This window comes from Geotrypetes seraphini, chromosome 18, assembly GCF_902459505.1.
Source record: "Geotrypetes seraphini chromosome 18, aGeoSer1.1, whole genome shotgun sequence".
Taxonomy (NCBI): domain Eukaryota; kingdom Metazoa; phylum Chordata; class Amphibia; order Gymnophiona; family Dermophiidae; genus Geotrypetes; species Geotrypetes seraphini.
Window position 1 is genome coordinate 46,529,909 of NC_047101.1, and position 17,021 is coordinate 46,546,929.

A 17,021-nucleotide genomic window follows, 5' to 3' on the forward strand; every position below is an offset into this window, starting at 1 on the left:
GGTGGTGGACCTGCTGCAGTGCTGTAGAAGTTTGCATTCTGGGGAAGAGGGCACTCGTGGGGAAGCGTGTTCTTAAAAGAAGGCTAAAGCACAAGACAAAAATCCAAACTGGATCTAGTGGAGAAATTCTTTAAGGATCTCAAGCGCTCACAGCTAAAAGCCCGATGTATCTTACAAGCTGATAACCATAGGGTGAGCTATCATCGGTCCTTTTAAATTCTCCAATTTACTTATTATTTATCAAAAACATTCTTTTTTTCTTTTTTTGTTATTTTAGATATTTTAAACTTGTTAGATATTCTGACTTTCGATTAGCAGCCAGTACTCCTATATTCAACTATATAAGTCATAGAGTACTTAACTTGATGACTTGATGACGACGGAAGATCTCCATTTCGCTCTTACTAATTTTAGAAGAGCTTCATCAGGGAAAGTGCCAACATTAACATTAAGTTTAAAATATCTAAAATAAGAAAAAAAGAATGTTTTTGATAAATAATAAAGTAAATTGGAGAATTTAAAAGGACCAATGATAGCTCACCCTATGGTTATCAGCTTGTAAGATACATCGGGCTTTTAGCTGTGAGCGCTTGAGATCCTTAAAGAATTTCTCCACTAGATCCAGTTTGGATTTTTGTCTTGTGCTTTAGCCTTCTTTTAAGGATTTAGTGTGTTTCACAAAAATTAGAGATTTCTTAAGATTACCTGGAGGTTTACAGATGCTAGCCATTATTCAGCCTGAACTTGCCTAGTTTTTGAGCTGTAGCTGCCATTTGCTTACTGGATACTAGGATGGGGGTGGGCCTGCTGCAGTGTTGTGTAAGCTTGCTTTCTGGGGAGGGGACACTCATGGTGGGGGAACATGTAGGTCATTACCTGGAGGTTTACAGATGCCAGCCATTATTCAGCCTGAACTTGCCTAATTGTTTTATTCAGATTTCAACTGAATATCAGTCAGGACTCTCTCAATGGCATACCCTTGGCCAGTTAGACCAGGATATTCAATGCCAGTGCCAGCACTTAGCCTGTGGCAGTGGGCATTAAAAATAAAAAAACCAAAAACACTGACTGCCACTAGGTGAATATTGACTGGCATATGTCTAGTTGAGCTGTACAAGAATCAGAAGTTTGAGTATCTTTTATGAATGTATTCAGGGGCACTGTCTAAATAGATAGTGTTGCTGAATAGATGTATAACTTAAAGCCATCTAGACTTGACATTTCAAAAAAATATATTGCCTATCTAGCTAAATCTTGACCTCATGGTATGCATATGCTGCTGAAGTGGATCACTGATAATTGCTATGCACATCCATGAAGAAGGGCCTTGATTTGTTTCTTGGATCAGGAATTCTGCACCCCAGAGATGGGTAGATTACATAAGCCATATGGTCTTTAGTTGCAGTCATTTTTCTATGTTTCTGAAGGGGATGTTTTCCATTCCTTTCCTGATAATTCCTAACATTCTACTTGCTTCTTAGCCAGCTCTGCACATTGAACTTAGGGTTTCAACGTATCCTCAACAATGACATGAGTAATGTTCAAATTTTCATGCCTCTGTTTCAAGTTAGTTTGGGGATTGGCCCCTATCTACTTGTTATCTCATTTTGTGCTATATAACCCGTGAGGGTAACCAGGAATTGTTACTTATTTGCATACCCAAAGATTTTAGGCTGTAAATTTAGGTCTTTTTTAGACAGGATGCTTGCATTTCAAGCAAGCAACCAACAGTCTTGGTTGGGTAACTTTATTAGCGGAGCCATGCTGTCCTATGGCGCCTTCCGAAAAAAAATAGTACTATTTGATAGATTATCTCTTAATACGAGATTTTATTCTCAATATAATAATTTTACTGTATTAATTTAAATTTTTTACTGTCCTTTTCGTTAATATGCTGCATTCTTACTATTACCATTTTGTATTTCGCTGATTGTCCAGTTTTTCTCTTTTGTGTAAACCACCTAGAATTCTTTAGAGGCGGTATAGAAAAATAAAGTTATGTTACTTTATTATGTTAGATCCTTTCCCTGGGCAGTGACTCCTAAAGTGGAACCTTGCATCACGTAGCTATAGTTTGGGTTCCTCTTTCCCACATGCATCACTTTGCACTTATTAACGTTAAACATCATCTGCCATTTTGATGCCCAGTCTCTTGCAATTTTTCACGGTCCTCTTATAATTTTTACAACTTTGTGTCTTCAGCAAATTTATCTCACTAGTTATTCCCATCTCTAGATCATTGATTAATATGTTAAAGCAGCAGTCCTATCACAGACCCTTGGGGAATTCCATGATTTAAGTACAAACTAAATCCCACTTAAGGGTATTCAAACAAGATCATGGAATAAAATGGTCTCAGTAACTCGCTTGGATAGGGATAATACAATCCTAGGCTATCTCAATCCAATAGCAAGTCATTCAAGGTTCAAAATTACCATCACTGACCAGATTACCTCCACCTCCTATTTTGTATAACCAATTTTTACTGTATCATGAATAAATTATTATTTTTTAATTTTTCGTTTGTACACAGCAAATCAACACTTATCTTAAAGTGTGCAGAGTATTGTCAAGCCCATTATTTACCCTTATCCATTGAGAATATTGACCATTTAAACCTACTCTGTTTTCTGTCTTTCAACCAGTTCTTAATCCATAAGACATTCATTATTATTTAAATAAGAAAATGGACAAACAAACATCTCCACTGGCACTCTTTCGCCACACATACAAAGTATAAGTATGTGTGTAGAGAAGGAGAGAGAAAAATCTCTACTGTGCCTAAGAACATAAAAATTGCCGCTGCTGGGTCAGACCAGTGGTCCATCGTGCCCAGCAGACCACTCACGTGGCGGCCCTTAGGTTAAAGACTAGTGCCCTATTTGAATCTAACCATACCTGCATATGTTCTGTTCCAGTAGGAACTTATCCAACCTTTTCGTGAATCCCTGAAAGGTGCTTTCCTCTATAACAGCCTCTGGAAGAGCGTTCCAGATTTCTACCACTCTCTGGGTGAAGAAGAACTTCCTTACGTTTGTATGGAATCTATCCCCTTTTAACTTTAGCAAGTGCCCTCTGGTTCTCTTCACCTCGGAGAGGGTGAACAATCTCTTTTTTTTCTACTAAGTCTATTCCCTTCAATATCTTGAAAGTTTCGAACATGCCCCCTCTCAGTCTCCTGAACTGAATGTAAGTTGCCTTGAACTACAACTGAAAAAGGAGTGAGCCAAATCCCAATCAATAAATAAACCAACCACAGCTATTAGAAATGATATGAGACAGGTTTTTACTCCCACCTTACCATGGCAGAATAACGCAGTTTACAAACAAGTAAAACAAAAATGGGAAAAGAACGTCATCTAAGATAGAAAAGAGTATATCATCTTTATTTTATATGTTCTTAGTAGGTGATTATTGTATTTTATACACTGTCATCAACTGAACAAAATCATATTTGATTATTACATCTTTTCCTGTTTTTGTGCATAAAGTTTGTGCAGTACCGATATCTCTGCATAGAACAGAATTCCAGCACATGCACTGACACATTGGAATTACATTACATTTACATTAGGGATTTCTATTCCGCCATTACCTTGCAGTTCAAGGCGGATTACAAAAGAATTATCCAAGATGTTTTACAACAAGAACTTACAAAAAAAAATTGGTCATTTTCAAAAAGAGTAAGAAATGGGTAAGGTTATTTGTTTGGGGTAGTTGGCTTTAGTGAGAGGTGGAGTTTGAGACTTGCGGTATTATTTCTTTTTTCAGAGTTTGGTCTTTATTTCTTTTCTAAAAGTCTTATAGTCGAGGGATGCCGTCAGTAGATTGGCAATTTGGTTGTCTAGTTTGGCTGATTGAGTGGCCAGGAGGCCATCATATAGTTTTTTCCGTTTGATCTCCTTAATTGGGGGGTATGAGAATGGGGAATGCCCATACAACTCCAAGTGCCAATACAATTCTTCGTGTTCAGATCTGTGCTTGCATACAATTCTCCAGCCTGATCGCCGTGTTTTGAACACACTGGAGATGTTGTACATTCTTCAATGTGAGACCGACTAAATTGATCTTGTGCTATCCGATTGGGACTTTTGCTGGTTAAATATAATTCATACTTGCAACTGATAAATCCATTAAAAACAGTAAATACAACCAAGAAATCGAATACTTGCTGATCATGTTTAAAATACTGTTGGGTTAGTTTTCAGAAGATTTGTTTAGATAATTTCAGAAGTTAACCAGACAAAACATTTTTTTTAAACAGGTTAACATTTGTCAAGGCAGCTTGACCAGACAGACATTATTCAATTTTATTGAGGCAGGATTAGAGGCATGCCAAGTGCACAGTTAAACTTTATGGCATGCCAGGTAGTGCCTATATTCAGTGTTTGTCAGGTCGGAAATATTACTGTTCTAAAAAACCAAATAACTCATCCAGTTAACCTTGAACCAATATTTTCAATGAAACAATTTAACTAGATAACGTTAACTGGTTTATTAACCTGATTTATCTGATTAACTTTAAACAGATGAACCCAGTGAATAATAGTCTCTAAGTATAATGATTGTGAGTAATACTGTTTCTCAGTTTCATATTTTTCTTTTTATTTCTCCTCTATCTATAGCCCTTCATCGTTTCCATGTGCCCAATAGTCCCAGCTCTGTACATGCGACTCCAGGGCCTCACAGTGAAACTGAAGTCTTTAATTCCTCCTCTTTACTCCACTTTGGACAAAGCACAAGCAGCAAGAGGTATGTATGTACATCAAATTCCCTGAAACAATAGAAAATATTCAGGGAAAGAAGGTTTACACATATGCTTTATATCGGTGGTCCTCATTGCAAAGCCCATGAGCCAATGGCGGCCCTCTGAGACCTCTGTGGCGGCTCTCAGAGCCTGTGCAGAATGTCATCCCCCCCCCCATCAAGATCAAGTACTTTTGTTTTTTCCAGCGCTGCTGTCCTGCACTCTTCAGGCCTCTGACAAAGTGAATGAAGTAAACATGCTGCCTTTGGCAGCCCTGAAAGCTTTCCCTTTGCTGCAGCTTCCTGTCCCTGCAATAGGAAGCTGTAGCAGAGGGAAAACTACGGTAACGGGGGCCCCAAAGGCAGTGTGTTGTTTTATTTTATTCACGCTGCATTCGTACTGCCCGTATTCCAAAGAGTGCAGGACTGCAGTGCTGGGAAAAAAACGTTGGATCCCGACAGGGTGGGGAGCAAGGAAAGGGGAAGAAGATGCCAGACCTTTGTGGGAAGAAGTTGGGGAACAAAGGGGAAGGGCAGAGAGAGGGAGGAGATGGTGCACTTGGGTGGAGGGAGAGGAGGGGAAGACATGGAAGAGTAGACGAATTGAGAAGGAAGCAGAAAATGGAAGAAATTTGAATGTTAAAAGTGAATGCCAAAGATGGATGTAGGGCAGAAAGTGAAGGAGAGAAAACCAGCAAATAGATAAGAAGGTCCTGGAAACAGTTAAAGCACAAACAGAGCCTGTGAAAAGATGATTAGAAAAATAAAATCATCAGATAACAAAAGGTAGGAAAAATAGTTTTATTTTCAATTCAATGATTGAAATATGTCAGTTTTGAGAATTTACATCTATATTTTGCACTGTTAAGGAAGTAATGCATTTTTCTGGTGATGTACTGCATGCAGAGTTTGGCATTATGGGTTTCAGTTGTGTATATTAGGACTTTTAGTTTGTGGCCCTGTATTTGCATAGGGTGCATTGTGTGACCAAGGCCAGATGTTCTGGTAAGAATGAATATCGAGAAGCACTATTGGCTTCATTGAAGAAATTTGTCGGCTCTCCTTCAGCCCTTTTGGATCCAAAACAGCCCTCGCTTAAAAATTAGCGAAGACCACGGATATATATAGTGCCTTGTAAAACTTTCACACTCTTTCATATATTTTACCTTCTACTTTCTTGGGGAAAAAACCCCAATTGCATGCATTTTGAACTTTTTTACAGAACCTACTCTACAATTTCAATGCTAAAGAACAATTATTGAAATATTCTAAAAGTTAGTAAGAAACCAAGATTCTTGATTGAATAAAGGCTTCACACACTTAGGCATCACAAACCCAAGTTATCTCTGTTTCCAAAAAACTATCTTAACACTCGTATAAGTGTGTTAAGTCGTGATTCTTGAACTGGTTCAAATATTTTGGATGAAACATCACACTCTTGGAGGCGGGTCATAAATGTACTGAAAAGAAAACTCCAGAATTTCTTAGATCCAAGCAAATAAACAGCATCTTTGTTTTTGTCTTCCTTTCTTCTAGTTCCCAGAATGAGCAAGATAAAAATGACCAGGGACAACATAAAACATTTAAGTTTTTCCAAGGACAGCAACCACAGTACACTGCTTTGGATGCATTTCGATGGGTAAGCAACAGGTTTAGAAGAAAAGTCCATAGTCTGCTATTGAGAGAGAAATGTGAAAAGTTACTGCTGTCCCTGGAATTGGCTGCATGGAATCTTGCTACTATTTGGAATTCTGCCAAGTACTTGGCCATTGCTGGAAGCAAGATACTGGGCTAGATGAAACAGTCTGCCCCAGTATGGCTATTTAATGTTATGTTCGTAACTTCCATTTAATGTGCTTAAGTAGGACCTACCTTTAGGCATCCCTTTGTAGAACTGTCCCATGGTAACCTACATTTAACTTCAGGAAGGATAGATGGATGGATTAATAGCCTATATTGTAAAGCTTAGGTTAAGACTTGTTTCAAATATGTTTAAGATCTGTTCTGAATGGTTTTTTTTAACTATCTGAAATATATCTGTAAGATTCTTGAACTGTTTTGATGGCTTAAAGACAGTGGGAGGGTTGTGTATTTCTCAATGGAAAACTTTAACTTCAATCCACTGATCACGGAGCATTTTCTCTGCCACATTTCTGTAGATATATTTGTAGTGAGACATTAAAGGGCAAATTCTATAAGAAGAGCCCAAAAGTTAGGCGGCACTGTTGAGCGTGATTCAAGTAAAATTGGGTACTGTTTAGTGAATCACGCTGAGCAGAAACTATTTGGAGGCGCCCATTAAATAGGCCAGCTCTAGGCTCACTTTCACTTAAGATTAAGATTCTGTAAGAAGGTGCCTAACATGCATAGCGCTTATTTTTTTGAAGGCCGCCGCAATTTTTAGAGGCGCCTTGTTACAGAATCACCTTTTTCTTGATAGGCTCCTATGTTTCAGTCAGTACTGATTTAAAAGCTTAATTGGGCTTGTTCTTCAATTTAGATAGGCGCCTATCTAGATGGGCACCTCCGAAATAGGTGCCTAACTTTAGGCGCTGGTTACAGATGTGTTTGAAATCCATGCCAAGTGGAATATACTTGTCGGTGTTCAATATTTCATGGCTTTATCTGCAGATACTGTAGAGTCCTTTAGGATGAAGCTTTTATGGCCAGATTAAGAAACAGCACTCTTGACTGTATGTATAATATAGATTTAGGTAAATTGTTTTGCTCTGGTACGAGATAAGTTTCCTTTTACTTCTCCCCTTTTCTGCAGGGTGCCGTGGCTGTGGTCTTCCTGCAACTGGCCAGACAGGGCCTGTTACAAGGTTCTCTCCAGACTCACAGGGAGACAGGCCTTTCCTGGAATTGTTATCTAAAGAAGATTCTAGATTGTCTCCTACAACATCAAGGTATAGCAATCCAAAGTACAAAAGCATTTGATAACATAACATACAGTATAACATGTATTACTAATACATCGCATTTCTAAGCGGCTACAAAAAAGAGAGCAGAGGCATACCTCCAGAAGAATGAACATAATCAGGAAATCGGAAAATTACAAACCAATTTTCCTAAAATCTAGATACGAATGTGAACTTTGAAATATACCCAAAATATCTTTCCAAAATTTGGTAGATTGAAACTCCCAAGAGAATCCCAATAATTTCCATCTTTTTCTCTTTTGGAGAAAGAAAACATATTAAAGTTATGTAGCTTACAATTTCTAACAAAATTGGCAAAAACATGTTGATTTGGATAAAATGGTGCTGAACCATGCAAAATTTTATATAGAAAGCAAGCAAGCTTGAAAAAGATTCTTGCCTCTATATTGAGGTATTCTGTCATATTTTCCTAATGAAAAAATTGCCGCTTCTGGGTCAGACCAGTGGTCCATCGTACCCAGCAGTCCGCTCACGCGGCGGCCCCTAAGTCAAAGATCAGTGTCCTGAGTCTAGCCTTACCCGCATACTTTCTGGTTCAGCAGGAATTTGTCTAACTTTATCTTGAATCCCTGGAGGGTGTTTTCCCTATGACAGACTCTGGAAGAGCGTTCCAGTTTTCTATCACTCTGGGTGAAGAAGAACTTCCTTATGTTTGTACGGAATCTATCCCCTTTTAACTTTAGAGAGTGCCCTCTCCCTACCTTGGAAAAGGTGAACAACCTGTCTTTATCTACTAAGTCTATTCCCTTCATTATCTTGAACGTTTCGATCATGTCCCCTCTCAGTCTCCTCTTTTCAAGGGAGAAGAGGCCCAGTTTCTCTAATCTATCACTGTACGGCAACTCTTCTAGCCCCTTAACCATTTTAGTCACTCTTCTCTAGACCCTTCTTAAATGTTATTTGCCTGTTGACGAGTAATTCAATTGTGTTAATAATGGGGCTTTGACCAGCAGTCTGAATTCATCAAAGTTGGTATTCCCAGGTATCTGATTCTGAGCTCCCTTTGGACCACTAATTTATGCTAAGAAATTGACTCTAGTGTCCCAAGTAAGAGGCTTAAGATATTGAATTGAATAGAATCTACTACTACTATTATTTATTATATATATGTATGACATACTCAGCGCTTAACATTAAACACAAGAGACAGTCCCTGCTCAAAAGAGCTTACAATCTAATTACAAAAGGCACACTGTCTCGCTCTTGTCTGGGATACTATATTTCTATCACTAAGTCCCTCAGACCTCCTATATTTGTATCACCAGTCCCTCAAACCTGTTCCACTTAGTTTTATGGACCCCCTAGAAACTCTTGTGTAACTCTTCTGGCACAGAGCACTTGTACTGTGAGAGAGAGAGAAGGTGCTAGAAACCATCACCCTACACTATTCATGCTTCTTTAGCTTCCTGCATCACCAGAAGTGGTCACTAAATAAGCATCTGACACATTATGTAGTTTCCCCATTTTCTATGACAGATGTAGTTCTAACCCCATTCCTTCACTATCATGTTTTGTCTCATTGTACTCCCTACTCCCCATTTGAATGTAAGCTACTTAGATGGTTTGACTAATTGACGGGATAGAAAAATGTAATAAACTTAAAACATGTCAAGTACAGCATTCATAGCTTATCTTTGGTGTCTTTGTTTCAGCAAGTATGAAAAACATTCTTCATGATGCTTTTACATGTATTGAATGTTTGTTTTATAATCGTCGTTCTGATGTGATATGAATGAATGTCAAGGTTCTTCAGGTTGTCCAGTAGGGTTTAAATTTTCTGAATTTTTTTTTTTTTTTTAGTGCTGCGTAGCCATATTGTACCTAACCAAAGTAAAGCATCATGTCTGAACAGCTACTCAGTACAGGAATTGGTGTCAGACCATGTCTCCATCTCACAGAGTGGAAATTCATCTCCTGACAATTCTTCCTCCTCCAGAAAGAGTGCAACCCAGTTTAGTCCTGAAGAAGGTATGTTTCTTTCTGTCTCCACCTCAACTTGTAGACTATTTCAGGCCTAATCATTTTCTTTAATTGTTACAAGAACAACACATAGTCCAACACCTAGTTCTCTGCTCCACACACTAGCTCCAAGATTTCTAACAATGTTCACAGCCACCAAAATCAGCACACCTGTTGTCAAAAAACATTTCTTTTCATGCTCATTGAAGTATCAAGTTTTAACTACTCAGTGTGAGTCATCTTAGAGCCAGTGCAGCAATTCCACTGCTACTAGGGTTGCTGTAGTTGAAAATTATAAAACTGATCAAGAAAAAAAGAGAGATTTCATCTTATCTTCCATAACCCTGTCACATTCCGTCATTTAATATAATTTAATATCTTACAGAAGAAATACTCTTCATAAGCAGCAAAAGTACCAGATATGGCCAAGGACAAGAGCAAGACACGAAGGTATGTTCATTTCAAAGTATAGATTTTTTTTGTTAGGACCAAGCTGAACACTTTTCAAAATAACAATGACCAAATGAGGCATGAGTGCACAGCTGGAGAATGACATGGGGACAAATTTTTCCCCATCCCTACGGGAATTAATTTTCCTGAACCGGTGAGTTCATTTCCTGTCCCTGCCCCATTCCTGCAAGCTCTGTCCTCATCTGCACAAGCCTCAAACACTTTAAAATCATAAGTGTTCAAGGCTTGTGCAGTTAAGGCAGAGCTTACAGGAATGGGACAGAAACAGTGACAAAACCCGTAGGGACTGGATGGGGAAATTGAGTTCCTGCGGAGACAAATTTGTCTCCGTGTCATTCTCTATGCACAGCTTTTACTGTTACCTTGAATGACCCTCAAGCCAGTCTTAAGTTCTGACATACTAGGGTGGTATTTTCATCCAAAAAACTAGTATCAGAGCAAAAGCAGATCCTAGGATTTAATAATAGAAGACTAGGGTGAGGAGGGGAGGATGATTTCATTGCTGCTATTACAAATAGACCTAAAGCTGTTATCTTCGCACTTGTCCCTAAACAATATTTCTTCATTGCTCAAAGACGTAGGTGTTTTTAATACAGTTTTGTATTTGAGAGGAATAAAAACCCTTGGCCCTGAACTCACTTATTTGAGTTGTAATCTCATACTTGCTGGCCATGCTACAACTTTCACATCCAGTTACTCAGATTCTTAGTGATCAAAGTGACAAGAGACTTTCATAAACTTTGTCCTACTTGGCCTTGACACTAAAAACTGTTAACGTTGCAATTTCTTCTAAAAGAAAAAGAAAAATCAATTCATCAAATCACAAAATGTATAGTTTTATCTTTGCTTTAAACTCTGTTTTGTTTGTCTGACAGGAAGAGCCAAGTCTACAAGAGAGTCTGGAGGATGCAGCGTCCAGGCTGCAAGAAGTGTCCCAAACTAGTGTCTCTGTAATTCTCAATATCCTCGGTAATTTGGGTCTCGACTTCTACTTACTTGTGATTAACTGTTTTGTGTTATCTTAAATTAATTTCAAACCTTCCCAATCCTCCAAATAAAAAGAGAAGGAAAACCTATAAACTCCAATATAAATTTTCCAGTGGAACATGCATCAGACCCTGCTTCCCTGGCATACTGCAACAGCGTTAATATGTGCTAATAAATGACCCTCACCCCCTTTATGCATACAGTCATAGGCCTCAAATATTTGTTTATGTAAATACTAGCTGAAACCTACAATGCTGTTTGTTGGCAAATTTATTGCAACAATAGTTTTGTAATTCTAGAAATTGAATAGAATCCATACTTCAGGGCTCTGTAGACAGTCACTTTATCCCGAATCCTCTCACCTTTCCAACCCACATTTTTTGTGCCCCTTCTTCCACCCCCTTTTTTCTGCCATGGCTTTCACAGTCCAAGTTCCCTACTTCTGGTACACCCTAATAGAGCCTTTGTATTCTTATACTGGTACTTCTTCCTCCCCAGTCACATGACTTGCCTTGGCTTCACTCACTCTGCTGTATTGTACAACATTCCTTCCTCCAGTGCAACCTAATTCTGATGCCATAATGTTTAATACTTTTCAATGTGCTTGGGGCCAATTCCAGTCCATTCTTCCATCTATCCAGAAGTATTTTAACTTCCCCTGGCACACACCAGATGGGTCCCAATGTGGGAGGAAGGTCCAGTATGGTCTCTCACAGTACACTGTTCAAAATGACCTGAACTTGAAGAGGCTGAAGGTAATGTGTATATTTTTAGACTTTACATTTTAAGTTCTTACCATTCATAAATCCTGGTTCAAGCTATATTATAGTCGGATAGCTTAGTTCCCTGTTCAGGAGTGTGTATGGTCTGTACTGGTCTAATGGATGGTTAACTGACTTGCTCACATTAAACACTAGAAAATCTCAACAAATGAGTGGCTTTCACTTCCTTCCTTGTTACAGAATTTATGTGTAGTTGATGTCTGCTGCTGACTTTACCTGTGCACTGCCTATTCATACCTCCAGTTCAGCCAAGACACATAAGTATATACTTTCTATATACTTTCTTGCCACTAGATGGAGACTAAGAACCACTTACTGAATGACATCACTCTATATAAGATTTTGTGCGGCTCTCTGTTAACCAGTATTTCTCAGTCTCGGGCAGATGGTAGTTGCAGTCTTTCTTAGTTTGAAAAGATTCTGAGGTAGACATTTTTCAGAAGGTGAATGGGCCTTACAGCTCCTCTGGTGGAGGCAAGGCAGCATGGATTTGTGGGGAGCGGTCAGAAAGCCCAAGGGATTCAAAACTTGGCAGTGCCGGGTCCCTCCCCTCCCTTCTCCTGTGCTATCAAGCATGATCGCCTGACACGTAAACATCTGTCATTTTAGCATGTGACAATTAACTGCATCATTTAACTGCACGTCAGTTAAGCATGTATTTCGCCCTGCTGGACCCTCCCCCTACACTCACTTCTGTTACACCTATCCTCTGACCCTCTTTGCGGGTCTGGCCTCCTGGACCCCCTCACTTACCTGAAGCAGTCCTGACCTGCCGATCCCTTCCCTCACCCAAAGTAGCAGCAGCAACTGGTCATTAGCAGAGGCAGTGCTGTAAATAGGCTGCTCTCAGCCAGCCCAGGCAGGGCCTTTCCTGTGCCACGTTGGAAGTGGAAAAGCATTGCCAGGGTTTGCTGTAAGCAACCTGTTTACAGCACTACCTCTGTTAACTGGCTGCCACTGCTACTTCAGGAAAGGGAGGAGGGTTTGGCAAGTCAGGACCGCTGCTACTTAGGGGCAGGAGGGGGGATGGCGGATACACGCCACCGCTGCTGCTTCTTGTAAGTGAGGGAGGGACAGGGGTTGTCTGATCAGGACCACTGCCACTGTTGCTTTGGGGGCTGGAGGGAGGGTCAGAGGGGGGGGTTGTCTAGTCAGGATCGCTGCTGCTTCGGGGGTTGGATGGAGTATGGAGGACAATTTTTTTTTTTTATTTTTTTCCAATTGGGTGAGAATGTTGGTTGCTTGAGTAGAAACATGATGGAAGATAAAGGTCAAATGGCCCATCCAGGCTGCCCATCCACAGTAATCATTATCTCTTCCTCTCTCTTAAGAGATTCCAAGTACCTATTCCACACTTTCTTGATTTTAGACACAGTCTCTGTCTCCACCATCTCTCTGGGAGACTCTGCCACCCTTTCTGTAAAAAAAAGTATTTCCTTAGATTATTCCTGAACTTCATCTCATGCCCTCTCATTCCAGAGCTTCTTTTCAAATGAAGAGACTTGACTCATGCGCATTTATACCACGTAGGTATTTAAACATCTCTATCATATCTTCCCTTCTCCCGATTGAGATCTTTAAGTCTGTCCCCATACGCCTTATGATGAAGACCACACACTATTTCAGTGGCCTTTCTCTGGACCGACTCCATCCTTTTTATCTTTTTTGAAGGTGCAGTCTCTAGAATTGTACATAATATTCTAAATGGGGTATCACCAGTCTTATACAGGGTCATCAATACCTCCTTTTTCCTACTGGCCATACCTCTTCCTATGCACACTAGCATCTAGCTTTTGCCTTCACTTTTTCAACCTGTTTGGCCACCTTAAGATCATCACATACAATCCCAGCTACAATACTACTTTATTATAAAGCAACAACAAATACATCTTTTCTCTACCTTTGTAAGCCCTGGTTTCAGCTTTCCTCATCTTCTCATCACTCTCCATTCCATCAAGTGTCTGCCCTCTTTCTCTATTCCTTCCATTTTTCTCTGTCTCCACTCCCTTCCCCCATGCTCTGGTATCTCTCCCTTTTCCTTTCCATCCTTCCTTCCTTCCTTCCCAATCCCAACTCACCCCATAGTCTGGCATCTGCTTCCCTCCCCCATGCCTCTCTTGTTCATCCATCTCCCTCCATGCTGTGGCATCTGCTTTCCCTCCCCCTCCAAGGCCTGATATCTCTTTCCTTTCCCTCCATGGTCTGGCCTCTCTTTTGTCTCCTCTCCCTTCCCTGGTCTTCCTTCTCCCTTCCTCCCCAATCAGGTGCAGCATTTATCTCCCTTGCCCCTCTTTCTGTTTGTTACCCTCCAGTCTGCAACACAACCTTCACAATTCGCTGCTCTTGGTGTCGGGCCTTCCTCTCTGCCGGGTCCCATCAACTTCCTGTTTCCACAAAAGCAGGACTCGGCACAGAGGACATCCCCAACGCCAAGAGCAGTGAATTGGGAACACTGCTGCTGCCTGAAAGAGGTGTTTTGACATTGGCATCCCCTGCAATACACCACTGGTTACTATCCTGTCTGGGGGGGGGGGCACCGCTATCCACAACACACACTAGAACTGCTATCCACAATACATGCCCCCACTCCCTGAGTCACTGATCTCCAAATACCCATTGGTGCTGCTGCCGCTGCAGATTCACTGACCTCCATGCACCCCCCAGAGCTGCTGACCTTCGTATACTCATGGATTGTATTGCCACTAATCCACTGTATGTTGAGCCGGGAAGAGCCTTGAGCATCTTGCGCATGCTCAAGGCTTGCTGGCTCCCGACTTCTCTGAGAATCATCTCAGAGGGGACAGGAGCCAGCAGACCTTGAGCATGCGCAAATGCTCAAGGATCTGCCCAGTTCAACATACAGCAGATTAGCAGCAGCGCAATCCACAAGTGTATGGTCAGTGAATCTGCAGCAGCAGCACCAACAGGTATTTGGAGGCCAATGACTCAGGGGGTGGGGGTCATGTATTGTGGATAGCAAATCTGCAGCAGTGGGGATCAGTGACTAGGGAGTTGGAGCATATATATGGAGAGCAGCTCCAGGGATGGTGCGTGTACTGTGGATAGCGGCTCAAAGGGGAGGGCGCCCTTGTAGTTCAGCAGTAAGAGGATAGCTGTACCAAGTGGTCAGGTGGTGACTCGAATATAAACCGAGACACCACCCCCACCCCATTTCTGACCCCAAAATCTTGGTTTATATTCGAGTATATTTGGAAAATCTCAGACACAATGCTTTAGAAAAAGGTGCATTTAGTAAAGCTGGTTTGTTTGTTTTTTAGCATCATTTGAAAGGGCAGAACATAAATCCAAAATTAACAATAGTAGTTTGAGTGTTACGGAACCTGGAATTTGGCAAAGCATGCAGCAGTAGTACCTTTTGTGTTTTTATTTAAAATTTATTATATCCCACTATAAATGTATACAATCATAAAAATAACTATGGTGAATTCAGGAAACACCTAAAAACACCTGTTCTTGAAGTACCTAGGTAACGAATCTGTACAATCTCTCCCATAAAAACTGATCCCTTAAACTGTTAGCCACTAATCTCTAACTATGTATGTTCCACTCAATTTGTAAAAAACAAAAGGAATTGACCCCAAAATATTCACAAAGAAGAAAATCCAGAGAAAAACAAAAAAACTCTGTGGAGTGACGATGTTCCTAAATGGACTTTATTAGAAAGTGTCAGTTCCAAAGGTACACTGAAATCATCCACATAAAATAATTTCATCCACATAAAAATGAATCATCCACATAAAAGCCTTAAAGGACCTAGTCCGCTAGGGATACAGGACCCAACACGGTCTGCGTTTCAACAAAAGTCTTCTTCAGGTGTCCCTGGGGGTCCTATAAAGGTGACAATTGTGTGGTGAGCCAGAAGTGAGACACTGTTTGCATCTTTCTAATCATTGTAAACCGCATAGAACTTCATGGCCCTGCGGTATATAAACTGTTATTATTAAAATTAAAACAACAAAACATACAATACCAACAATTCATTTAAAAAAGTGTGCTTCAAAAGAATAGAGCTTCAGGTCCTGCAGAGTACAAATGGCTAAATAACAAATGTGGAAGTTCCTGTCCCATTGGCATTATGAAACATTACCTTCACTTCTGCTTGTCTGTTTCAGGCAAAATCTTTTAATTTGTCATAGTGCTGCTTTGGGCTGTCAATTTCTGACCTGCTTTGATTACCTATCATTTTGTGCTTGTAAAGTCTCCATTCTTTGCTTTCTGGATTGGTATACAAACTAAAACACAAGGAAAAGTGTAACTGTTCCAAACATGAACTCGGTGCATCCTGCACAGATTTGTAGCTTAATTTTTAGACCCATCTTACTTGCCATTTTCATTGGAGATAAAACCAGTTTTAAGAGCCCTACATTTTGCTAAGCTGTGGATTACTGCATCTGAGTCCAGAAATCAGGGTAAAGTATGTCATCTCGCATCTTCTGCATGTGGCCATAGTCTGACTCTGAGGCTGGTGAGTGAAGTCCATAACTCTCTTTACAGGTATTGAGAATGCCAGGAATGAGGACCACAACACAGCATTCGCCTGCTTTCAGGCAGCTGCTGATCAGGGCTATAGCAAAGCCCAATACAACATTGGGGTATGTTACGAGCAAGGAAAAGGTGTGGCCAAAGACATGGAGAAGGTACGGAGCTGCTCTAGAGACCTACAGTGAAGTTAAAAATGACAGGGCTGCTGCATCACAAGGCACACTAATGGGATTTCTTGATGGCCAGGGCTGAGTTGACATTCCAGCATTTTTTTTGTGGCATGGCTATCTGGCAGAAATTCTTCTTCTCTTAGCAAAGGTAGTGTGAGGTTGAATTGAATTCCAGGATTCATAATCCCTTAAAATTCTGAAGCGATAACAACAGAGAAAAAGCACTATGGGTGTAAATTACAATTAAAAAGTAATCCAGCGTTAATATAATCAATCTAATGAAAACAATATGAATCCAGTAATACAAAAAATCTCTAAAACATATGTATGTTTTATTTATTTTAAGAATTTCTTTTCCACCTACAATAAAACAAACAAAATATTTCACATAATCTTCACAACAGAACAAACTGCAACAAGTAACCCTAAATAATGATGCTCATTTTCAAAACAGATGAGAC

General features: G+C 40.2%; 1 protein-coding gene across 1 annotated transcript in view; it reads left to right on the forward strand.

The window, feature by feature from the left end:
* DELE1 (DAP3 binding cell death enhancer 1) overlaps positions 1–17,021 on the forward strand; it is a 37,642-nt gene that overhangs the window by 1,032 nt on the left and 19,589 nt on the right. The window contains exons 2-8 of the mRNA XM_033927736.1: positions 4,626–4,752; positions 6,283–6,385; positions 7,520–7,655; positions 9,489–9,656; positions 10,033–10,097; positions 10,994–11,087; positions 16,403–16,545. Coding sequence (XP_033783627.1) covers positions 4,626–4,752; positions 6,283–6,385; positions 7,520–7,655; positions 9,489–9,656; positions 10,033–10,097; positions 10,994–11,087; positions 16,403–16,545 — 836 coding nt within the window. The remainder of the gene's footprint in view (positions 1–4,625; positions 4,753–6,282; positions 6,386–7,519; positions 7,656–9,488; positions 9,657–10,032; positions 10,098–10,993; positions 11,088–16,402; positions 16,546–17,021) is intronic.